The sequence below is a fragment of the Coregonus clupeaformis genome, unplaced genomic scaffold (genome assembly GCF_020615455.1).
Source record: "Coregonus clupeaformis isolate EN_2021a unplaced genomic scaffold, ASM2061545v1 scaf0021, whole genome shotgun sequence".
Lineage (NCBI taxonomy): Eukaryota > Metazoa > Chordata > Actinopteri > Salmoniformes > Salmonidae > Coregonus > Coregonus clupeaformis.
In genome coordinates, this window is record NW_025533476.1 from 1212933 (window position 1) to 1239986 (window position 27054).

The 27054-nt window shown below is 41.8% G+C and overlaps 2 protein-coding genes and 1 long non-coding RNA gene across 4 annotated transcripts in view; 2 read left to right on the top strand and 1 right to left on the bottom strand.

Annotated features, from left to right (window-relative positions):
* The window catches only part of adcy8 (adenylate cyclase 8 (brain)), a 246172-nt gene that overhangs the window by 37111 nt on the left and 182007 nt on the right, over positions 1-27054 (top strand). The gene's annotated exons all lie outside the window — the stretch shown is intronic.
* On the top strand, positions 21619-26960 carry LOC123483089. The gene is made up of 3 exons (XR_006658061.1): positions 21619-21756; positions 26746-26838; positions 26870-26960. It is a non-coding gene; the product is annotated as an uncharacterized LOC123483089 (long non-coding RNA).
* Positions 22075-22830, bottom strand: LOC121534864 (ribose-5-phosphate isomerase-like). Its single transcript, XM_041841462.1, has one exon. The coding sequence runs from the start codon at positions 22796-22798 to the stop codon at positions 22091-22093; it is 708 nt and encodes a 235-aa protein (XP_041697396.1). The 5' UTR covers positions 22799-22830; the 3' UTR covers positions 22075-22090.

Below are 27054 nucleotides of genomic sequence, written 5' to 3' on the forward strand. Positions count from 1 at the left end.
TTATGTTTCACCGAGTCATGGCTTCACACTATCCAGGCGTTACAAGCGCCATGCTCTACCAATTGAGCTACAGAGGACCACAACTACCTCAACTATCTCAACTAGCCGATGCCCCCGCACATTGACTCTGCACCGGTACCCCCTGTATATATAGCCTCCCTACTGTTATTTTATTTTACTTCTGCTCTTTTTTTCTCAACACTTTTTTGTTGTTGTTTTATTAAATTTTTTTATTAAAAAAATAAATGCACTGTTGGTTAAGGGCTGTAAGTAAGCATTTCACTGTAATGTCTGCACCTGTTGTATTCGGCGCATGTGGCCAATACAATTTGATTTGATTTGATCAAGGAAAACGCTATGTCTGGCGCAAACCCAACACCTCTCATCACCCCGAGAACACCATCCCCACAGTGAAGCATGGTGGTGGCAGTATCATACTGTGGGGATGTTTTTCATCGGCAGGGACTGGGAATCTGGTCAGAATTGAAGGAGTGATGGATGGCGCTAAATACAGGGAAATTCTTGAGGGAAACCTGTTTCAGTCTTCCAGAGATTTGAGACTGGGACTGAGGTTCACCTTCCAGCAGGACAATGACCCTAAGCATACTGCTAAAGCAACACTCGAGTGGTTTAAAGGGAAACATTTAAATGTCTTGGAATGGCTTAGTCAAAGCCCAGACCTCAATCCAATTGAGAATCTGTGGTATGACTTAAAGATTGCGGAACCCATCCGACTTGAAGGAGCTGGAGCAGTTTTGCCTTGAAGAATGGGCAAAAATCCCAGTGGCTAGATGTGCCAAGCTTATGAAGACATACCCCAAGAGACTTGCAGCTGTAATTGCTGCAAAGGTGGCTCTACAAAGTATTGACTTTGGGGGGGTGACTAGTTACAGTGGGGAAAAAAAGTATTTAGTCAGCCACCAATTGTGCAAGTTCTCCCACTTAAAAAGATGAGAGAGGCCTGTAATTTTCATCATAGGTACATGTCAACTATGACAGAGAAAATGAGGGGAAAAAAATCCAGAAAATCACATTGTAGGATTTTTTATGAATTTATTTGCAAAGTATGGTGGAAAATAAGTATTTGGTCAATAACAAAAGTTTCTCAATACTTTGTTATATACCCTTTGTTGGCAATGACACAGGTCAAACGTTTTCTGTAAGTCATCACAAGGTTTTCACACACTGTTGCTGGTATTTTGGCCCATTCCTCCATGCAGATCTCCTCTAGAGCAGTGATGTTTTGGGGCTGTCGCTGGGCAACAAAGACTTTCAACTCCCTCCAAAGATTTTCTATGGGGTTGAGATCTGGAGACTGGCTAGGCCACTCCAGGACCTTGAAATGCTTCTTACGAAGCCACTCCTTCGTTGCCCGGGCGGTTTGTTTGGGATCATTGTCATGCTGAAAGACCCAGCCACGTTTCATCTTCAATGCCCTTGCTGATGGAAGGAGGTTTTCACTCAAAATCTCACGATACATGGCCCCATTCATTCTTTCCTTTACACGGATCAGTCGTCCTGGTCCCTTTGCAGAAAAAACAGCCCCAAAGCATGATGTTTCCACCCCCATGCTTCACAGTAGGTATGGTGTTCTTTGGATGCAACTCAGCATTCTTTGTCCTCCAAACACGACGAGTTGAGTTTTTACCAAAAAGTTATATTTTGGTTTCATCTGACATTCTCCCAATCCTCATCTGGATCATCCAAATGCACTCTAGCAAATTTCAGATGGGTCTGGACATGTACTGGCTTAAGCAGGGGGACACGTCTGGCAATGCAGAATTTGAGTCCCTGGCGGCGTAGTGTGTTACTGATGGTAGGCTTTGTTACTTTGGTCCCAGCTCTCTGCAGGTCATTCACTAGGTCCCCCTGTGTGGTTCTGGGATTTTTGCTCACCGTTCTTGTGATCATTTTGACCCCACGGGGTGAGATCTTGCGTGGAGCTCCAGATCGAGGGAGATTATCAGTGGTCTTGTATGTCTTCCATTTCCTAATAATTGCTCCCACAGTTGATTTCTTCAAACCAAGCTGCTTACCTATTGCAGATTCAGTCTTCCCAGCCTGGTGCAGGTCTACAATTTTGTTTCTGGTGTCCTTTGACAGCTCTTTGGTCTTGGCCATAGTGGAGTTTGGAGTGTGACTGTTTGAGGTTGTGGACAGGTGTCTTTTATACTGATAACAAGTTCAAACAGGTGCCATTAATACAGGTAACGAGTGGAGGACAGAGGAGCCTCTTAAAGAAGAAGTTACAGGTCTGTGAGAGCCAGAACTCTTGCTTGTTTGTAGGTGACCAAATACTTATTTTCCACCATAATTTGCAAATAAATTCATAAAAAATCCTACAATGTGATTTTCAGGATTTTTCTTTCTCATTTTGTCTGTCATAGTTGACGTGTACCTATGATGAAAATTACAGGCCTCTCTCATCTTTTTAAGTGGGAGAACTTGCACAATTGGTGGCTGACTAAATACTTTTTTTCCCCACTGTATGCACGCTAAGTTTTCAGTTTTTTAGTCTTATTTATTTTTAGTTTCACAAGAAAAAATATTTTTGCATCTTCAAAGTGGTAGGGATGTTTTGTAAATCAAATGATACAAACCCTCCGAAAAATAGGCAACAAAATAGGAAAAATGCCAAAGGGGGTGAATACTTTCGCAAGCCACTGTATAGCGTCCGAATAACAATATGAAGGGAATAAAAGTCACTCACCCACTCCTCCAAGGGCATTACATGACATCCTCCTAGCAGCTAGCTAGCTAGCTAGCTAGCTAGCTATCTAGCTAACGTTAGGCTCCGTGTTTTTAGCTTGCTACATAAATAGATACGCTAGCCTATTAGCCAGGATGTAAGGCAAGAAAATAGGAAAATTGGCAAGGGGGGTGAATACTTTTTAATTCCATTCCTTACTTAGATTTGTGTGTATTGGGGGTATGTTGTTAGATATTACTTGTTAGATATTATTGCAGTTACGGAGCTAGAAGCACAAGCATTTCGCTACACCCGCAATAACATCTGCTAAACATGTGTATGTGACCAATACAATTTGATTTGATTTGAGTATGCTATACTGTTCTGAAATATAATACATTTTGTTCATATTATGTTTCTTTAGACTTGTCTAAAATTGTGATGGTGTAGGCTATATTAAATGGATGTATTCGTTTTTATTTTATGTAGATGTTCCAAAGGTCTGCATCAGAGGCTTGTAGGCTATGCGTGGAAGCCAGGAGATACTAAATGTATTTGCTAATAAATGGTCAATTACCGTGAGACAGGCAGTTATTTGCTTGACAATCACCGGCTGACAAAATGTAATGACCGCCACAGCCCTAGTTGCACCTACCCCGTATTTTCCGGGAATATTCTTATCATGTTATTGATTGTATCCAGAGTATTTTCAGATTTCGTTAATATTTCTGCTTCTGCTATTGTTCTGCTATTGTTGTGTCCTCACCTTTGGTCTAAACTGTTCCCTTGCTACCATGGTTATGCATTTTCATATTTCTTCTGTAAAAAAAAACATTTTAATTTAGCCCTATCCATATAGGTCAATTCCCACAAGTGTAAAGGGTTAATATACCACAACCACGATTTCCCATGTTTTTTGGGAATTGAAGTATGGAGAGGGTTGAGGTAACTCAGCAAGTCCAGACCCTTTGACCCAATGCGTTGGCGAGAGCCCTTTGAGTCGTACAGTGATCTGCTTAGACGCACCATCGAAGACATGTCAAATATATTAAATACATGTGTATCTCATGAGACCTCATGCGCCAGCCATTTTGAATGACATGGAAATTAGCCTTAGGTCTTCAACGTGTCCATATATCATTAAGTGGACACTCACCCAAAGGATTTCATGGTCCCCTTTCTCAGGATCAGCTCCCACACACTGAGGAAGAAGGACCTTGATGTTTGTCTGAACATCTTGTTTGGGTTTAGAGTTTAAGGATTTAAATACCTTCGCAAATAAATGACTGAATATGAATCAGGAGAGGGCAGTCATTTTAAAAGGTGGTAAAGTAATTAAGTTCAATCAATCTGCATTTCATACTTTCAGGTAACAAGACAGAAGACGTTCATGAATATATCTGCTGTTAGTTCAACTGCACAACCAGGATATGAATGCACACACGGGAAGTGCGTTCACCTATTGAGAGAAATTGTTACACTGTTAATACATTGTGTACGAGGGGAGATGTTTTCGTTACAGACATTACATGAATTACTACACTTTCTTACATTTGTATACTCACATCCTTGGTCTCCATTTCTGCTACTAGCTGCTTTTCTGCTTCTGCTACTAGCTGGGCAAACCTTCTGTCTATATATGGATCTGTTGAGCTGATGACAAACAGCACTTGCATGGCTATGATTCGAAAGTGTTAGACTTTTCATGACCAATGTTTGACATCAGTGACAGTAAGACTACGTACATCGTTTGCAAACTCCGCTCCCCGGTCAGTGATGATTTTGTCCACAAGTCCAAAATCAAGAAGATTGTTGGTGACTATTAAAGCAATCTCTGTTCCCGATTTGCCCTCCAAGGGTTCAGCAATCACCCATTTGCTGAAGAGGTCAGTCCTGGTCAGGGCATACTGGTTACCAGCCGCGGTTCTCTTCTCGAAAGGGCCTATGAGATGCCCAGGACAGACCATGCCTGTCTAACTTCGATAGGATGCATCACAGGGGTCTGCGTTATCATGTTATCGTAGAGTTGACACTTTGGGCACTCCTCAACCTGAGAATGAGAAAATATAGTACATTAGATATAGCATAGGCACTCTTTCATCTTAATTTATAATAACATCAATATACACAGTTATAAAACGGGTTGTTTGGATCCTGGATGCTGATTGGTTGATAGCAGGGAGTTATAGCACCACAATCCCCACATTCCACGGGTAATGCCTGTTAACAGTTCCATTCGATTTATCAATGCGCATCCACTGTCCCACAGACCAGCCAGTCAATTTATAAACTTCATCTCCCCTGGAAAAAAGCGTCAAGACCAGGGATCTGCAACTGGCATCACCACGGCCCCCCTTTTGTAGGCCCGCAGAATAATGTCCAAGACAAAAAAGAAAAGGAAAAATAATCTCTTGTTATGTCATTCACTGACAGTCTCTCAATTAGCCCATGTCAGCTAAAAAATTTTAGATTGGTAAATTAGTCCAGCGGCTAGCTATCTAAACATGGTCGATTTACCGACCAGCGGCCCCCATTGATTTTGTTAGTCACTCTCACTCAGATATCATATTAAAAACTGCAACAACAAAAAAAATCCATCCTATGTAAGAATGTGTAGAATTGCAGGAAATAAGCTGTAAAACTGCAGAAAAAAATATTTGCCCCATGGCAAAATGTGACTGACCGGCTCGATTCGGTCTTATGTAGCAACATTTGAAATTGTTTTTTTACATTCGATAAAAGTAGAGACTAGTAGCTAGAAAAATGTATAGCATACACTACATTTGAGGAACAATGGGAAAGTAATTCTGCTTTGAAAGTTGATAAACTTGTAAAATCACTTTTGAGAAAATGGCCCTAAAAGGTTTAGCCCCACCCATCTCTTTAAGAATTCACATGAGGCCATGTACTAAACAACCAAAGATTTCAAGACTAAAGGCTGGTTTATACTACGTGTGGGTTCGTGAATTTAATCTGGAGTGCCAGAGTGTTTTCTGGTCGTTCGTAAACTCAGAGCGTTGTCAGATTGTCCGTTCATAAATTCAGAGTGTTTCGCTCTCGGAGCGTTCAGAGCGCACACTGGACTCACTGGCTGAAGAGTAGGGTTGATTTGAGCGTTCTGACCTAACAACAGCAGTCAAGCACCCATGCGTTGGCTATTTTGCTAGCTACTTCCAGACACAAATGAGAGAACAGCTCAATCTGACCATTTTACTCGCCCTAGCAGAGCTGGTTAGGCTGTTTCTATGTTATCCAGAGCGTTGGTGACTGCAACTGTGCTGCTGGCAACAATTGAATTACGCTTTTTTACTGATGTTTACTGACACCGGCCATATTCGATGGGTGTTGAGCATTTGTAAATTTGTCAGTTATTCTGCACTCTGGCACACTCAGACGAGAGTGCTCTGAAATCGGAGTAGATAGCCAGAGCGGATTTACCAGCTAGGTCTATCGACAGTTGTCGCAGTGACATCATGAACATTCTATTGAAATGGTTACTTGCATAGTGGAGTCTTTTGTTTAGACATGCAATTAGCTAGCTAGCTAAACAATTAACCATAATCCCAACACATAACATTACTACCCTGCATGAATCTGCAAGTACAGTTGAAGTCGGAAGTTTACATACACTTAGGTTGGAGTCATTAAAACTTGTTTTTCAACCACTCCACAAATGTCTTGTTAACAAACTATAGTTTTGGCAAGTCAGTTAGGACATCTACTTTGTGCATGACACAAGTAATTTTCCAACAATTGTTTACAGACAGATTATTTCATTTATAATTCACTGTATCACTATTCCAGTGGGTCAGAAGTTTACATACACTAAGTTCACTGTGCCTTTAAACAGCTTGGAAAATTCCAGAACATGATGTCATGGCTTTAGAAGCTTCTGATAGGCTAATTGACATCATTTGAGTCAATTGGAGGTGTACCTGTGGATGTATTTCAAGGCCTATCTTCAAACTCAGTGCCTCTTTGCTTGACATCATGGGAAAATCAAAGGAAATCAGCCAAGACCTCAGAAAAAAAATTCTGGTTCATCCTTGGGAGCAATTTCCAAACGCCTGAAGGTACCGCGTTCATCTGTACAAACAATAGTACGTAAGTATAAACACCATTGGACCACGCAGCCATCATACCACTCAAGAGATGAACGTACTGATAAAACAAAAATAGAACTGTTTGGCCATAATGACCATCGTTATGTTTGAAGGAAAAAGGGGCAGGCTTTCAAGCCGAAGAACACCATCCCAACCGTGAAGCAGGGGGGTGGCAGCATCATGCTGTGGGGGTGCTTTGATGCAGGAGGGACTGGTGGACTTCACAAAATAGATGGCATCATGAGGAAGGAAAATTATGTGGATATATTGAAGCAACATCTCAAGACATCAGTCAGGAAGTTAAAGCTTGGTCGCAAATGGGTCTTCCAAATGGACAATGACCCCAAGCATCCTTCCAGAGTTGTGGCAAAGTGGCTTAAGGACAACAAAGTCAAGGTATTGGAGTGGCCATCACAAAGCCCTGACCTCAATCCTATAGAAAATATGTGGGCAGAACTGAAAAAGCGTGTGCGAGCAAGGAGGCCTACAAACCTGACTCAGTTACACCAGCTCTGTCAGGAGGAATGGGCCAAAATTCACCCAACTTATTGTGGGAAGCTTGTGGAAGGCTACCCGACACGTTTGACCCAAGTTAAACAATTTAAAGGCAATGCTACCAAATACTAATTGAGCCACTGGGAATGTGATGAAATAAATAAAATATGAAATATATAATTCTCTCTACTATTATTCTGATATTTCACATTCTTAAAATAAAGTGGTGCTCCGAACTGACCTAAGACAGGTCATTTTTACTAGGATTAAATGTCAGGAATTGTGAAAAACTGAGTTTAAATGTATTTGGCTAAGGTATATGTAAACTTCTGACTTCAACTGTAGCTAACCAACCAGGTTCAATGTTAACTAGCTAACATTAGGCTATAACTAGCAATGCAAATGGCTCTGAGATACGAATAATATGACTACACAGATCATACATGTAACGTTAGCTAGCGAGCCAGCCAACTAACGTTAGCTAGCTAGCTAACAGTACACTTTAACTTGAAATGAAAATGACTTTCTGACAAAATTAGAAACATGTAATATCTGAAAATGTTGCTAGCTAGACTATCTTACCCGTATACATGGATGGACGCTACACCCTATCTGTCATGGATGACAAGGTTGCCCTTAGTTTGAAGATGTAATCCAGAGACAGGTGTTTTATACAACAACCGTCTGTGTGTTCTCTTTTCGACTTTTGCATATTTGCAATCAAACAGCAGAATTTTCGCCATCTCCTTAGCTATCATACTCTAATTCCGCTGATTTCAAAACTCGGTCCTTCAGAAAGTGGAGAGCAACACTTTAACAGTTCTACTACGTGATATCTTTCAAAAAAGCAGCGTTAGAAAGGATTGCTTACACATACTGACCAGCTCATGTTATAGACAGAAGCGTGCTACATGGCAGATCAATCGGAACTCATCTCTCGGCATGTCCAGCCCACTCATTATCTCAGCCAATCATAGCTAGCGGGAAGGTTGCTGTCTTTTTCCGTAGCTAAACCAACTAGGCTTACAGTGAGGGAAAAAAGTATTTGATCCCCTGCTGATTTTGTACGTTTGCCCACTGACAAAGAAATGATCAGTCTATAATTTTAATGGTAGGTTTATTTGAACAGTGAGAGTTAGAATAACAACAAAAAAATCCAAAAAAACTCATGTCAAAAATGTTATAAATTGATTTGCATTTTAATGAGGGAAATAAGTATTTGACCCCCTCTCAATCAGAAAGATTTCTGGCTCCCAGGTGTCTTTTATGCAGGTAACGAGCTGAGATTAGGAGCACACTCTTAAAGGGAGTGCTCCTAATCACAGTTTGTTACCTGTATAAAAGACACCTGTCCACAGAAGCAATCAATCAATCAGATTCCAAACTCTCTACCATGGACAAGACCAAAGAGCTCTCCAAGGATGTCAGGGACAAGATTGTAGATCTACACAAGGCTGGAATGGGCTACAAGACCATCGCCAAGCAGCTTGGTGAGAAGGTGACAACAGTTGGGCGATTATTCGCAAATGGAAGAAACACAAAATAACTGTCAATCTCCCTCGGCCTTGGGCTCCATGCAAGATCTCACCTCGTGGAGTTGCAATGATCATAAGAACGGTGAGGAATCAGCCCAGAATTACACGGGAGGATCTTGTCAATGATCTCAAGGCAGCTGGGACCATAGTCACCAAGAAAACAATTGGTAACACACTACGCCGTGAATGACTGAAATCCTGCAGCGCCCGCAAGGTCCCCCTGCTCAAGAAAACACATATACATGCCCGTCTGAAGTTTGCCAATGAACATCTGAATGATTCAGAGGAGAACTGGGTGAAAGTGTTGTGGTCAGATGAGACCAAAATGGAGCTCTTTGGCATCAACTCAACTCGCCGTGTTTGGAGGAGGAAGAATGCTGCCTATGACCCCAAGAACACCATCCCCACCGTCAAACATGGAGGTGGACACATTATGCTTTGGGGGTGTTTTTCTGCTAAGGGGACAGGACAACTTCACCGCATCAAAGGGACGATGGACGGGGCCATGTACCGTCAAATCTTGGGTGAGAACCTCCTTCCCTCAGCCAGGGCATTGAAAATTGGTCATGGATGGGTATTCCAGCATGACAATGACCCAAAACACATGGCCAAGGCAACAAAGGAGTGGCTCAAGAAGAAGCACATTAAGGTCCTGGAGTGGCCTAGCCAGCATTTTGATTTAAAAATTAAATGTACGTTCTAATGGCTCTCCTGTGATGTAGTGACGCATGACATACACCTAGTTTCCTGAAATGAGTCACAAATAAGTAGAATTGCATGAAATGAGTTATAAAATTGCTCAATCTTTCTCTGCCCCATGGCAAAATGTGTAGATTTGCAGCATTTTTGCTTTAAATCCGTACGATTTTCTGAACGCCTCATGGTAAAATGGGTATAATTGCAGGAAATGAAATCTAAAACTAAAAATGTTTCTCTCCACTGTCAAGAAGGAGGACGCTACAATGTATTGCTCGCAAGGTGTGGGTATGGATGTGGGTACTCAGACCCGCGAGCCACTGTGGCCCCCATGATGAGTTTAGCTTTTGTGGCCCCCACCGCCATCAAAGTTGCCCATCCCTGGTGTAGACAATATTTCTTCCCATGCTACAAGGGTAGCATTTGGTTTGGTACAGTGGGGGTTGAAGGGAAATTTCACCCTGGCTCTGCCACGCCATATAGTCATTACAATATTAACAACATTACGTTTTTGTCATAAACATCAAAATTATCCAAACCACAAACTACAACGAGCGCATTTTCATTTCACTGGTAGAATCGGGAAGTTTCAACTTCCTGTGTATTCGTCTGCTAAAAGTCCAGCATTTATAGCGAATTCAGATATCGCCCCACTAGGAAGATGGGGCGTGCACACAAACTTGGATAATTGTTTACTTCGAACGATCAACAATCAGTAATCTTAGAACTTCTCTAGGCAAGATTGTTTTGAAAACTTGTTTTTCACTAACACCCGTGTGGTATTCTGTGTCTGGCTGTGCCAATTACAAACAAACTTTCACCGTTCTACCTACCAGAGATTTACCCCGATGCTGCCAGTGGCTTGCAGCTGTCAAGAATGATGCTTATGGTGACCAAAGATAATCAGAGGGATTTGAACTGATGGGGAATCCATGTCGACAACAGCTGAGAAGTGATGGATACCATTGTTTTTTTCCTTCACAAAACGGAAGATTCTCGATTAGAGGTAAAGTAACGTTAGCTAGCATGCTAGCCTAGCTGGACTATGTAAGTTAGGTAGCTAAATTTACAGTCCTGTATTGAACTGAAAGCCATCAGTTAAATCATATAGCTAGCTATATTTTGGATACACTGTCAAATCAATTTCACCTATGCCAATCTAGTCACTGCTACACTGGTACCTTCAGCAGAGTAAACATGTTGTGACTAAGGTTAGCTAACGTAAACTAGCTAAAGTTAACAAATAAGAGTAGCTCAATCTGGTAGCCATCTATTCCACCATTGTCTGAAATAATGTTTGATATAGCTAACTCACTCTATGTTTGTGTGTTGGTAGCAATGATGAATGTGTATAAATCGTCTATAGTTGGTTAGTTGGTTCTCAGCTGGCTAGCAATCTTGCTGTCAATTTAGTAATGCTAGCTGACAACACACTGACAATATTGAAATGTCCATATTAGGTGTGCTGAGCTAGCCAGTCTAACAATTAGTGGGGTGGTTAAATTGTGTATTGTTGTGTGTTTTGTTGTAGATGGTACAGAATCTGATTGCACCAGCATGGGATTCCAACCCCAAGCTCTGCACAAGGTGTTGGTGGTTAAGGTCTACGAGCCCTACATCACTTCCGGAAGAGCCTTATCCAGCTGGCTGTACACCGCAGACAGGACAAGACTATTCGCCACAAGCACAAAGAGTCTCAGCTTTCAGCCCACCTGCCAAACACCATTGCCAGTATACCAAAGCTGGATAAAGGACTATGGCTGCGTTTACACAGGCAGCCCAATTCTGATATTTTTTTCACTAATTGGTCTTTTGACCAATCAGATCAGTTCTGAAAAATATCTAATGTGATTGGTCAAAATACCAATTAATGAAAAACATATCAGAATTGGGCTGCCTGTGTAAATGCAGCCAGTGTGGCTGAGCATAAGACCATGTAGAACACGTGTCAATCTCATTCCACGGAGGGCCAAGTGTCTGCGGGTTTTCACTCCTCCCTTGTACTTGATTGATGAATTAAGGTCTACTAATTTGTCTGCTAAATGACTAAAATGTAAAATGTAATGTAATGTAATGTAGTAAGGACCTTCCCTCAACTGGTTGTGCAGGTCTTAATTGAAAGGAAAAAACAAAAACCAGCAGACGCTAGAGGCCCTCCATGGAATGAGTTTGAAACCCCTAATGTAGAACGACCATAAAATAAATATGGATATATTTTATCAATCTTCTAAAGTTGTCTGCCGTTATATATTAATATAATATATGTAAATAAGCTGTACAGGGCTCTGTAGCATCAAACAGATGTTAGACATTCAGATATATCAAAATAATTAGTATTTGTCCAAATCTAAAATACAGGGGAGTGTACACTATTTAATGCTAACTCAAAAATAGAACTGGGTATTCAACAAGAATATTATAAGGTACAAGTAACATACAGTGGGGAGAACAAGTATTTGATACCCTGCCGATTTTGCAGGTTTTCCTACTTACAAAGCATGTAGAGGTCTGTAATTGTTATCATAGAGACGGAATCTAAAACAAAAATCCAGAAAATCACATTGTACGATTTTTAAGTGATTCATTTGCATTTTATTGCATGACATAAGTATTTGATCACCTACCAACCAGTAAGAATTCCGGCTCTCACAGACCTGTTAGTTTTTCTTTAAGAAGCCCTACTGCTCTCCACTCATTACCTGTATTAACTGCACCTGTTTGAACTTGTTACCTGTATAAAAGACACCTGTCCACACACTCAATACAAAAGACTCCAACCTCTCCACAATGGCCAAGACCAGAGAGCTGTGTAAGGACATCAGGGATAAAATTGTAGACCTGCACAAGGCTGGGATGGGCTACAGGACAATAGGCAAGCAGCTTGGTGAGAAGGCAACAACTGTTGGCGCAATTATTAGAAAATGGAAGAAGTTCAAGATGACGGTCAATCACCCTCCGTCTGGGGCTCCATGCAAGATCTCACCTCGTGGGGCATCAATGATCATGAGGAAGGTGAGGGATCAGCCCAGAACTACATGGCAGGACCTGGTCAATGACCTGAAGAGAGCTGGGACAACAGTCTCAAAGAAAACCATTAGTAACACACTACGCCGTCATGGATTAAAATCCTGCAGCGCACGCAAGGTCGCCCTGCTCAAGCCAGCGCATGTCCAGGCCCATCTGAAGTTTGCCAATGACCATCTGGATGATCCAGAGGAGGAATGGGAGAAGGTCATGTGGTCTGATGAGACAAAAATAGAGCTTTTTGGTCTAAACTCCACTCGCCGTGTTTGGACGAAGAAGAAGGATGAGTACAACCCCAAGAACACCATCCCAACCGTGAAGCATGGAGGTGGAAACATCATTCTTTGGGGATGCTTTTCTGCAAAGGGGACAGGACGACTGCACCGTATTGAGGGGAGGATGGATGGGGTCATGTATCGCGAGATCTTGGCCAACAACCTCCTTCCCTCAGTAAGAGCATTGAAGATGGGTCGTGGCTGGGTCTTCCAGCATGACAACGACCCGAAACACACAGCCAGGGCAACTAAGGAGTGGCTCCGTAAGAAGCATCTCAAGGTCCTGGAGTGGCCTAGCCAGTGTCCAGATCTGAACCCAATAGAAAATCTTTGGAGGGAGCTGAAAGTCCGTATTGCCCAGCGACAGCCCCGAAACCTGAAGGATCTGGAGAAGGTCTGTATGGAGGAGTGGGCCAAAATCCCTGCCGCAGTGTGTGCAAACCTGGTCAAGACCTACAGGAAACGTATGATCTCTGTACCAAATACCTGTACCAAATATTAAGTTCTGCTTTTCTGATGTATCAAATACTTTTGTCATGCAATAAAATGCAAATTAATTACTTAAAAATCATACAATGTGATTTTCTGGATTTTTTTAGATTCCGTCTGTCACAGTTGAAGTGTACCTATGATAAAAATTACAGACCTCTACATGCTTTATAAGTAGGAAAACCTGCAAAATCGGCAGTGTATCAAATACTTGTTCTCCCCTCTGTACATTATGAACAGTGTAGTACAGTTCAGAGTGTCTGAGTGCGTCTCAGGTGTAGTATAGTGTAGAGAACTGTAGCTACGGATTAATACACCAGATAATGTGATTTAACCAGAGACTTTTGGTATCCATTACTGGGAGTTACAGGATAGGTACTGTTTGGTGTAGCACAGATAATTTTTGATCAACCCTGGCAATACTGTCGTCATCCTCAATTTGTAGAAACAGGAGTCTCATAAAATGACCTTGTACAGTTGCAGGGGGTCCGTTTGAATTTAGAAAATCCTCCGTTATTAAAATAAATAATTGTTTTGCTCCATAAGTAATCCAACAAAGTGTACACCTCCATCTAGTCTATTTCAAGACTTCTCTCATTGATTGAGACTGTTGGGTGTCCACCCCAATGTGCCACATGTCATGATGACAGACACCTGTCTCGGTCAATGAGAGAAGACTTGAAATAGATAAAATGGTGGCATACACATTGAACTTGAAGCCATTGCGGTCTGGTCAGCCCTCAGGCCACTACTCTACAACCACATATCTACAATATAAAATCCATGTGTACGTGTGTGTAGAGTGCGTGTGTTAGCATGTGTATGTGTATGCGTGTGTCTGTGCCTGTGTGTGTGTCTCTTCACAGTCCCCGCTGTTCCATAAAGTGTATTTTTATCAGTTTTTTTAAATCTGATTCTACTGCATGCATCAGTTACCTGAAGTGGAATAGAGTTCCATGTAGCCATGGCTCTATGTAGTACTGTGCGCCTCCCATTGTCTGTTCTGGACTTGGGGATTGTGAAGAGACCTCTGGTGGCATGTCTTGTGAGGGTGTCCGAGCTGTGTTGTTATAATTTGATTGTACTATTTAAGTATTTTGTATTTATTAGGGATCGCTGCAGTAAAATGTATTGATTCATGCTTTTGAAATGTCCTGACAGATATGATATATAAAGGTGCACTATACAGAAATCGCTCCGCCATTTACTGGTTGCTAAAATTCAAATAGTTTGCCTAATTTCAGTTTATGTGACAAAACAAGCGAGTATAGTGTATAGAATCATTGTACCATCTAAACCGCTGTGAAATATATTTTCCATAACCAAAAATATTGTATTTTCAGCTGTTTGAAGCTAGTGTACAAAACCAAAAGTAAAAGACGCAAAAATGAAACTTAAGAACGGGAAGAATAGAAATAGCGCACATAGAACAGATCTACCGCTTCTGAGACTTGCTTTCAATGACAATGACAGATCTATAACTCACATTTCTATGTGCATTTTGTTGGGTCGCCCAAAAAGTTACATATTGCAGCTTTACGCACTGCATGCTTAAGACTAATGTTGCAGTTGGTGATGGGCTCAAACATTTGCTTAATTGTAAATTATGAAATTATGTTCACCTTTTTTGGGGGAACTTCTTGGAAGAGGCTTTATAAAGAAAGGATGGACCAAAGAACGTATAGCAAAGGGTGTAAACATGTTACTGTAATTTTGTATTTGATTAATGAGTGAATAAAAGCCAAAATAATACTGACAATGACATGGTTTTAAAATATCAACAGACTTATTAGTAAGATCAGACAAGTGTATTGGACAAAATATTTAAAGCAGCACAATTTGAAGACTAATAAAAATTATGATCATTATCGTTGACTTTCATACCTCTTTTTTCGGTTTATGTTTGTTCTTCCTGTGTTTTTCGTCTTCTTTCTTTTGACCTTGCTCTTTATCCTCTTGTCTGTCCTGTTTTTCCGCTGCAGAAGTTGCTTTTGAAAGAAAAAGCATAATTTACTTTACAACTATTTAATAGATTAGTGAATGTTTGATGAGTTGATGGGCAGGTGAATGGTGACGGAATGTTGAATGCTTGCTGTTTTTTAGGAAATTAGTGCCAAAAGTTATTAGGCTTTGTCCACAACTCTCCAAGACAGGTGATGGCATGACTAAACTACAGTGAGACACACGCCAGTTATGTTTAGCTGGCGTGTGTCTCACTGTAGTTTAGTCACGCCATCACCTTAAAACAACAAGATTCCTAACTTGAAGCATTCTCTCATAAGTGGAAATTATTTTTGTAGTGTGGCTGCACAGGGGCAAATGCTTAGCTTAAGGTTAACATTGCATTGTGTGAAATTATACAGTAGTTACCTTTTTTCCCCTTCAATTTTAGGCCTTTTTGAGAGGTTGTCTTTGTTTAGTTTTTTTGCTTTTTTAAAGTTTTCTCTTCTTGCCTATGGTGTTCATCTTGTTTACCTCCTCTTCAACTCTCTCTTCCTCATGTGTATCTTCACGCTGGTTGGCTCCCTCGTTCTCTTCTTCTCCCTCATTGGCTCCCTCTCTCTGTTCTTCTCCCTCGTTGGCCACCTCTCTCTTCTTCTTCTCCCTCATTGGCCCCCTCACTCTCTTCTCCCTTGTTTGCCCCCTGTTTCTCCGCTACAAAAGTCGCTGTTGATTGGAAATCATTATGTATTTAAAAAATGTTAAAATAGATTAATGAAGGTTTGATGGGTTGATGGACATGTAAATGGTGAGTGATTGCTGTTGTTTAGGAAAACTGTTCATATGCTTAGTTCACAACTCTGGAAGTCAGTCAGGTCAAACTCTCCCTTTCTGATATTGCTGTATGTGGAATCTATTGCCCAAATATTAGGCTAATCTTCCACCATTGAATGCAATGTATTCACTTAGGCTTCATGTTCTTGATGTATTTTTCTAGACATCAATAGATTGAAGCTAATCTTCCACCCATTGAATGCTATTTATTCACTTAGGCATCATATGTTTGAAGTGTTTATTTTTGCAAAAGCGTACCACATTGATGCTTTTCAATTATATCATGTTGGTTGTGTTCCGTGATTAAAGGTTAAGCCTGTACACTTCCAGTTCTGCAGTCTTAATGAGACTGACATAAGTGCATATGATACCAAAGAGCCTACTAAAGTTTCCTTGTTAATTTATCATTAATTAAATGTAGACTTACAAATTACGAAACCCGGTCAAGGGCTTGGATAACACTGGAGGCCCCTTCGGTCTCCACAGAGTTGGGTAAAACTGCTTTTAATTATTTTGCGCCCTTTATGTGGAACAACTCAGAGAGATCTCTGAAATTAGATGTTCTGGTCCCCCTTGGTCAGTTAAGAGAAATGATCAGAGACCTCTATGTTGATAAATGTGTCTGTTTTTCTTAATATGTTTTGTAATTTTGTACATTGTATGTTGTATATACAGTTGAAGTCGGAAGTTTACATACACCTTAGCCAAATATATTTAAACTCAGTTTTTCACAATTCCTGACATTAGGTCAGTTAGGATCACCACTTTATTTTAAGAATGTGAAATGTCAGAATAATAGTAGACAGAATGATTTACTTCAGCTTTTATCTCTTTCATCACATTCCCAGTGGGTCAGAAGTTTACATACACACAATTAGTATTTGGTAGCATTGTCTTTTAATTGTTTAACTTGGGTCAAATGTTTCGGGTAGCCTTCCACAAGCTTCCCACAATAAGTTGGGTGAATTTTGGCCCATTCCTCCTGACAGAGCTGGTGTAACTGAGTCAGGTTTGTAGGCCTCCTTGCTCGCACACGCTTTTTCAGTTCTGCCCACAAATGTTCTATAGGATTGAGGTCAGGGCTTTGTGATGGCCACTCCAATACCTCAACTTTATTGTCCTTAAGCCATTTTGCCACAACTTTGGAAGTATGCTTGGGGTCATTGTCCATTTGGAAGACCCATTTGTGACCAAGCTTTAACTTCCTGACTGATGTCTTGAGATGTTGCTTCAATATATCCACATCATTTTCCTTCCTCATGATGCCATCTATTTTGTGAAGTGCACCAGTCCCTCCTGCAGCAAAGCACCCCCACAGCATGATGTTGCCACCCCCATGCTTCACTGTTGGGATGGTGTTTTTCGGCTTGCAAGCAACCCCCTTTTTCCTCCAAACATAACGATGGTCATTATGGCCAAACAGTTCTATTTTTGTTTCATCAGAGTATGCAGTTATCAGGAGCAATGAAAAATAACTGAATTCCACTTCAACTAAGTTTGCACTTATCCAAAGTGCACTTATCGGTAGTCAGCTATTCAAACGTGGTGGCATGCCTAGTGCCTAACTTTCTAACCTTTGGTAATCAATATCAATATGGGCCAATGACATGCTCCGTCTAGGGAAGGGATCAGACTCAATGTGATGTGGAGACTGGTTGCAATAACGTCAGGCTGATGTCATGGTCAGGTTATACTGGAGGCGAAAGAAATGCACACCTGTTTAGGCGAGGTGCTGGCTACCGGAGTAGAACACTTGGAAAAGAAAAGAAGAGCCGTACACTCTAGGAGCTCAGATGCAATAATTTAATAACCTAATAACCAATGTTTCGACAGACAAGCTGTCTTCATCAGGGTATAATGACAAACACTGCGGGTCACTAGTTTATATAGTGTCAAAAGACACACACAGGTGTCTGTAATCATGGCCGGGTGTGGCTTGATATCATTGGTTAATTTACAGATATAAATAGAACATATAAAACACATAAATGGATAGCATACGATCATAGATACAATTTGGCTACATAGGCCTACAAACATTTACAATGAATAGCAAAATCACAAGAATCACAAGAACTACTCTATGTTATATCAGCTGATTATAACTTGTTTATTATTAAAGGGGATTTTAACATCCACATAGATAATAGTACAGACAATAATGTGTTATGTGAATTATTTAACAAACTATTTCAGTGTCTCTGTGCTTCTCCCAAAATCAAGAAACGGACAGAGTCCCGGTCTGCATAGTCAGAGATTTATTCATTGAGAATTCTGCCACAAAATGGTCGTACAATATTTTTATACGCACACGTCATACGAAAATCCCTCCTCTCTGTAGGCAGGCTGTAGTTTTCCACTTTAAAACTGCTCTCCTGACCATTAGTCACACACACACACACACACACACACACACACACACACACACACACTCTTCCAAGCCTAACAGTTTCTCTCCTCCCTAAATTCCTCAGTTATCTTGGTTTCTCAGTTGCCTGTAGACAGTTCTCCTTGTCCTTTGTTGTCTGGCCTAACTCTTACTCACATTGCTAAATAGTAGCACAATGTCATAATCTTTACTGGTCCTACACTCACACATTACCAGGTAGTAGATTCTAACACATCTCACACAGTTTCGGAGTGTAATAATTAGTCACTACTAAGAAAGTACTAATCATACTTAAAACAAGAACATTTCACAACTATATTTAAGGGTGGAACATTTAGTCATAACTTTTAACCTGTATATATTTTGATTTCTATATCAATCCACCCTTTGACTAAATTATCCACACTTTAATACACAGAAAATCATTACAATTACTTTTAAACTAGAGATTTATAGTTCTAGGAAAACATCCAGTCTCAAACTATCTGAATCGTCGTCGTCCTCCACCAAGCCTGGTGGGTCATATTCTTCATTCCTTAGGTCGGAGTCCGGGATTGGGCCGTATATATCACCATCTGTTGGGAAACTGCATCCTCCAACGCCTTGCTCACCAACCCTCGGACACAGGGAATAAGACAACATCCACAAAGAACAAGCATACCCATAGACGCGATTGCCGCGCCTAAAATAGTTACAACAATAGTTTTCCATTTACCGAAAATGTGATCAAACTAACCGTTTAGTGAGCTATCAATACCAGAGTTCTCAGCCAGTTCTTTCGCCAGCGTGGTGAGTCCCTGAAGAGCTTTGGTCACGGACCCGTCCGGTGCTGTATTGTTGGATGAAAGTACAGCACATAGATCCAAACATAACACAAACTCCGCCCTGCTCAGCCAAAAGCATATCTAAAGCTATTCTATTCTGCCATGCCATTAAGCTAGTTGCCGCTGTCTGCCCAGCCAATCCCTTTATTGCATCACGAGTGTGGTTTATAAATCTTTGCTGGTTATAGTAAATATAATTTATCCAATCTACGTTTTTCTTAATTGTTGAGCACCAGAAAAGACTTGATTCAAACCCAGCTGCGATCTGATTCCTAGCTTTGAATTCTTCTGGAACCCCTGGAGGTACTCCTATCCCATCAATATATATCCTTTCATTAAAGGATCCCGGGAGGAGGTCCCGCTTTCTACGTGACAACTCACCAGTCTCTGACATGTTTAATTGTTTGCATATGTAGGTGAGGCCACAATCTGTTATCACCACACAACCACCAGATGTCAGAACAGGCCTGGTTTTGGTTCCTAAAATCCTCTGGCTGCAACAAAGAGGAGAGATTAGTCATGGTCTCTTTAGTTGTGACATTCTCTGTGTGGGAGCAGGAGCTAAGATGCCCTACCCTGTATCCTATCTTATTAGTCCTAGAAAAAGAATCCCCTGAGACTTCAAACGGAGATAACCTAGGTCGGGGTGACTTTGTTACAGATAGTGCAAGTTACTACAAGACTCCTTCACCACATTCCCAGGTGGCTTGAACAATTTAATCATGCAGGATAAACCTGACGGAGCGTTAAAGCCCGTCAAGGGGAACGGAGTAGTTGTTAACCTTGGTTTGGCTGTCCCACAGGCGTAACAGTCCTCTTTGGACATAGTTCTTGCCGTATAATGTATCCATTCCAACCATAGGTTAGGATCCGTATACCCAGTCTCCACCTGTACTACTTCCTTCAGGTCTATAGTTTGCACTATCTTCACCACAGCCCCGGTCTCACTACCTCCCTCAGAGAGGTGTACTCTATAGGGTGCCCCAGTTGAATAGGATATCTCACTTGTCAGGTAAACTGTGTATGGAGATTGACATATCCCCCCCCTCTCGGTATGAGCAACTACATGGTCCCAGAATGTACATGGTGACATACATATATATCTCCCATCCTTTACGATACTACCAGCCAGTAGTCCCCAACTCCCCAACTGGTCCGCAAAGACCTCGAAGGTGATGTCCTTTCCTTCAGTCACTAGTACTTCCCCTTTCCCTACGTCAAGCTGTCTCCTATGCCTACGTAGACTGTGCTCAGGTATTATTTTATCAACTTGTGTTAGGTTAACTACTACTTCTGGCAGATCAGGAGGGTTTGAGTGTGCTAGGAATATGGCCCCCACAATCATTTACATTTTTACATTTTGTCATTTAGCAGACGCTCTTATCCAGAGCGACTTACAAATTGTCATCGCAGTCGTATTGGCACTGAAAGGTATAGATAGTTAGACAGAGCTGGTGCTAAACTGTAACATCCTGCTAAGTGACCAATAAAGGAGCTGCTATAGAAGGAGAAGGGATGTTATTGGTGCCAGAAGCAGACTCAGTCAAGACAGCCAATAGGCTACAGATGGGGACATGCATGGCCGTTCAATAGTTACATTTGGTGCATTATCCCCCCCCTTCCCCTGTACTGCTGTTTGGAAGCAGGTTGAGACTAGGTGAGCCATAAATTGAGTCTGGATTTTGAAAACCTTAAGAAATGTTTTGTGAATCCAGACCCTGCAACTTTGGTATTAGGTAAGAGAATGCCACAAGGCTGGCTTGAGCAATGAACGGAAACGATGTGCAACAACTAGACAAACAGAGACACAGCCTGAGAGAAAGTCTGTTTGGGCCATCCAGACAGATCTGGGACCAGGCTACTAGAGACAGATCTGGGACCAGGCTACTAAAGACAGATCTGGGACCAGGCTACTAGAGACAGATCTGGGACCAGGCTACTAGAGACAGATCTGGGACCAGGCTACTAGAGACAGATCTGGGACCAGGCTACTAGAGACAGATCTGGGACACAGACAACACCAGTTAGACAGTTCTCAGTAGAAACAGAGCAGATGTTCAGGCTAGTGGTCAAAATGGCACCATAATCCCTATTTTAGTGCACTACGTTTGACAAGGGCCCATTGGTGTCAGTGTGCCCCATAGGGTCAAAACTATTGCGCTATAAAGGGGATAGGGTACCATTCAGGAGGTTTAGTCTTTGGACTGTACCGCTGCTGCCAGACTGGTTTGTTCAAAACCACCAGAGCTCTCTGTTTATCTGAAGAGAACAGAAAACACACCACTGACTGATGTTACTACACCCTGTTAGCTACTACAGCCACAGTGAGTCAATGCAGGTTTAGCTACAGCCACAGTGAGTCAATGCAGGTTTAGCTACGGCCACAGTGAGTCAATACAGGTTTAGCTACGGCCACAGTGAGTCAATGCAGGTTTAGCTACGGCCACAGTGAGTCAATACAGGTTGGATGTTTATGACAGTGACATTCTTTAAGACAGTCCCAAATGGCACCCTAATCCCTACATACTACACTCCCTTTGACCAGAGCCCCATGGGTCTATATGCGTTGGTCAAAGGGAGTGCCATTTGGGACTTAGAGTCTGTACATGCCATGATGAGAGACAGATGTTGAGGTGACGTTGTGTCTGTGTGAGGCAAAACTACAGGTGACTATTTTTACACCAATCACAGTCGGAGTCCGTCAGATCAGTCGGATATAGAATATTAGGGCACTTGTGGTTGAGATGAGATGGTTGATGGTGGTTGGTTCCAGGTGGTGCTGGAGCAGGGCTCTGGTCAGTTGACTGGGGGGTCTCTGATACGAACACTACCATCCTCCATCCCAAAGTACACCCTCTCTGTCATCCCCACAAACAGACCTGTCTCTACCACACCTGGTATCATCTTTATAGCTGTATTAATCTCCTTCCAGTTGTGAGTGTGTTCAAACTTCCAGTCCAGAAGGAAGTTACTGTTGTCTGTTACCACCGGACCAGCTTTACTGATGGCCATGCGGAGCACTGCCTCCCCTCCGAACTGCTTGGCTATAGCCCTGGATACAGGGATGTAGGCCATAGGGATCACTTCTATAGGAACACCCTTCTTCCACTGCTGGCCCAGGGCCGAGGAGTCCTTCTTAAAGTCAGCGATGACGATGAAGTGTTTGGCGCAGCCGGCTACGATCTTCTCCTGAGTCAGACAGCCTCCTCCTCCTTTGATGAGTGTGAGAGCTGCATCCACCTCGTCTGCCCCGTCAATGGCCACGTCCAGCTCTGGGTTTCTATCCAGATCAGACAGGGTCAGACCACGCTGCAGAATCAACTGACAAGTCTGGAAGGAGGTGGGGACACACACTATGTTGAGCTTCTCCTGACGAACTCTCTCCGCTAGTCTGTCTACAGCATACACGATGGTGGATCCACTGCCCACTCCAACTACCTGGTTGTTCTGAACATGGTTATCCACCGCAGCGTAGCCTGCTAGTCTCTTCGCCTCTTCTGCCATGCCGTCTCTGTCGCTGGGACTCCTAAACAGACACACGTCAGACAGCTACCTACCATCAGGAGACCTGTGAATCCCCACCCTCGCCCTGAGAACATGTCAGACGCCAGAGGCCAACCCATTGCTTTACCTTCTATTGAACTCACACAGGGATGATCAGACAGGGTAAGGGAATCTTCGTTAAGGAGCCAACCCCCGAGCCCTAGTGGTGATCGGTTCTTTCTCCTAACTCTGTGTTTGTTCGTCAGGTGTAGCTGGGTTTACCTTTTTACAGTGTGTGACATGCACCCAGGTGGATCTTTCCGCAATTCTTACAGCGAAGGCCATCACCAACAGGACCTGATATGGACCTTCCCAACGGGGCTGCTTCCAGTTTTTCTTCTTTAAGGATTGGATCCACACCCAGTCACCTGGTTAGAAAGAGTGTGTCACCTTCTCCTTTAGTTCACCTGTGGGGCACAAAACCTCTGACATACAGGTGTGGTTAATAAACTACCTTCTCACGTGTTCTGCTAGGGTGCTCTCAATTTCTATTTCTGCCTGCTCCGGTCCTCCTAACTCGGGCATTCTGTATGGACTACCAAATCCCTTCTCCAATGGCAATAACCCATCTTTATATGGAGTTCTCCTGATTGTAGTTAATACTATCGGTATACATTGTACCCCATTTCTTCCTGCTCTCCTGTGTGTTTTCCTTAACCCCTCTCTAATCATACAGTTCACATTAGTATTCTCTTTCTAGACTGTATCTAAAAAAATAAATTTAAAAAAAGTATTTAGTCCTCTCCTTCGACTACTGATCTTTAATCCTACCATCTACCATCATCCCCCCTCTTGACACATGTCACTGCCCATGTGTCAATATTACCACCTACCTAAACAATCACGTAGGTAATATTGGTAATTTATCATCCTTCTTCATCTATTTCTGGACAGCTAGTCCCTATCCTAAATTCTCCTATCCAGCTTCCTATTAGTACTATCTTCCTGATCTCATTACTAAATCAATGATCTAGGTAATAGCTGTTTCGTATTAGATTGTGCCTTCCTCTGATTACTGCAGCTCATTGCATTAATGTAGTTTCAAATACCAACTTGTTGTTTATTAAAGCATAATAAAAATGAAATTTAAATTACAACATTTGATAATACCTCAACTTACTTCTATCCCGTAAAAGTAATCCAAGATTAGTACAATTGACTAGCAACAGGTATCCCTCATTCAGGGAAAGCTCTCTCTCTCTTCTGTTATTTTATGGTTCAAATCATATATATTATTACAAATTCTAATCTTCTTCACACTTTTCACAGTATTATAAATTACCCTCAACTTGGTAAAATAAACTATCTTAAAGTCCTCCTCTCATGCCTTTAGAATTACCAGTGTGGATGACTAATTAACACCAGAAAGTCAAAACAGAGTTCAGAGGCAATTGAAATCATTCAACGAACTGTTCCATCCCATAGTATACTAAACATTACCATGATTCTAAATATTTCATAAATGTTACTTATCCCAAGTGTTCATTAAGTCCTCATGACATTTATTCTCATAAGAAATCATGCATACCTTAAACTCAGTCAAAACCGAAAAACTTCATAAAATTCACTGTGTGTGCTCCTTTAAGACTTATCACCTTTGACCTGTTGAAAACCCCCTAAAATCTAAATAACAAGGCTTTATAAACAGCATACTAGGTGTGTTGTTTTTAATTTGAAAACCCCAATTAAAAAACAACAAACCAAAATAGCCAGGTCATGAGGACTCCTGATTTCTCTCTTCCCCTTCTGCCTACAGTTTCTTAACTGGTGCCCTTTCCTTGCACAGTAACTACACGGTTCCTCACATTCTCTAGCAAAATGTCCCGTTTTGTCACAATTGTAACACTTCCACTCACTCCTGTCTCCACTATTACCGTTTCCTTCTTGTCTGTCTTTGCTACCGTAACCTCTCTTCTCTCCTAGGTATTGACTAATAGTCTCACTGTCTCCCTGTTTACACTCATGGACTTTGGAGAAGTCGGCATGTCTGTGATAATATTCTCTCAGATTATCACAGAGTTGTGCCAATTTATCTCCCCTCCTTCTGCCCACTCTAGGACCTGTGCATTCCCATCCCCGGGAACCCAGTTTCCCCTTACTGCCGCCCAGTCCTTCAACACTATGTCTGACTGCCCTCTCTAGTTCCCCTGTATTCAGCTTGAAGCTGGCGGTCAGCCCTTCCATATCTCTTCTGAACTGGTGTACCCCCGTCTTAGGGTGGGGTATCCCTTCCACTGCTCTCACTACATCTCTCTGCTTCGTTTACTAAATCCTGGCATTAGTAAATTCTATCCACACACCACCAAAAACGAATAACATATTTGCATACACATAACTAGAAAGCATGAATTTAATACCATTCTTGCTTAAACAATGCAATTCAACATTTCTCATCACCCAATTTCTATTATTTTTTTCACACAGGAAACCCTGTACAATCTCTATCCTCTGTTGCTGACTTTCCATCTAACATTAATTTTCAACATTTCTCAAATCTAATTAACTCTGTTATCAACTAAAATTATAGCCACCTCTTATGAAACCCCCAATCTGTCATTGTTTAGAATACAGCAGATATACTGTAGGTAACTGTCCTTTCTAAGTAGGCTACAAATAACACATGCCGTAGTTGACCAGAATATATTGAATTTATCTCCATAGTATTAATATCCAATGTAGTGATTGACGTTCCTTAATGGAAACCCTAAATTGGCTTTGTACAATATTATATTAATTATGTCTCACCCATGACGTATGTCTACGTTTGGGTGAGCAAGTTAATATATAATTATTATTCCAATTATTATTTTATGAAGTCTCTAGCCTCTCATTCAACACAAATCCCCACCATCAAATATACTCCCAGCAGAACTGAAAAAAACAAAACAGACTGTGATTTCCAGGACACTGCCCCTTTGTTTCTGGCCTCACTATCTCCCCGAGAGTTGGCACTCCCTTAAGGTCTCTCTTACTCCTCTTTTTCTCTCCCAATCTGCTCTTGGTAAACTGCATATTTTTTTCACCTCAATCAGTGTTGCTGTGCCATTCTCCACCCTATCAAAATATTTTTAATGGTCCTGCTTATCTCTGGTCTCATTCCACTGAGGAACGCTATATTTTTAATTGCTGATGGTAGGGCGTATCATTCCCCTGTCTCTGGTCTGGCTTGGGTATGCCACTGTTTGCGTTAAACACATCTTTAACTCTCTCTAAGTACTGGCTGACAGTCTCACTATCCTCTTGTTTACACTCATGTGCTTTAGAGAAGTCTGCATGACGATGGTAATGTTTTCTGAGGCTATTACACAATTCAGTTATTTTCCCAACATACTCTCCGTGATCGGCCCATGGCAAAAGTGCCCTCTGGGCATCCCCTGAAACCCACTGCCCTCTAACGGCAGCCCAAACCTTACTATTCCTGTTTTGGGGTGGGTCATTCCTTCTACCGCTCTGGCCACGTCCTCTGTGTTCATGGCATGTCTGCTAAATGGCATATTGTTATTATTATTACTGTATACATCTAAGGTTGCTGGGGCCCCTTCATTCCCTGCCAATAGATTAGGTAAGGCTATCAGTGGGTACTGGCCCCCTCCTACTCTCTCATCTCCTGACTCATACCTTTACACACCTTCTGCATCTGTTTTACCATGGATTCAAGTTTGTCTGCGTCCAGACGTCCCTCAAAACCATACAGTGGGGAAAAAAAGTATTTAGTCAGCCACCAATTGTGCAAGTTCTCCCACTTAAAAAGATGAGAGAGGCCTGTAATTTGGACTGTACCGCTGCTGCCAGACTGGTTTGTTCAACACCACCAGAGCTCTCTGTTTATCTGAAGAGAACAGAAAACACACCACTGACTGATGTTACTACACCCTGTTAGCTACTACAGCCACAGTGAGTCAATGCAGGTTTAGCTACGGCCACAGTGAGTCAATGCAGGTTTAGCTACGGCCACAGTGAGTCAATACAGGTTTAGCTACGGCCACAGTGAGTCAATGCAGGTTTAGCTACGGCCACAGTGAGTCAATACAGGTTGGATGTTTATGACAGTGACATTCTTTAAGACAGTCCCAAATGGCACCCTAATCCCTACATACTACACTCCCTTTGACCAGAGCCCCATGGGTCTATATGCGTTGGTCAAAGGGAGTGCCATTTGGGACTTAGAGTCTGTACATGCCATGATGAGAGACAGATGTTGAGGTGACGTTGTGTCT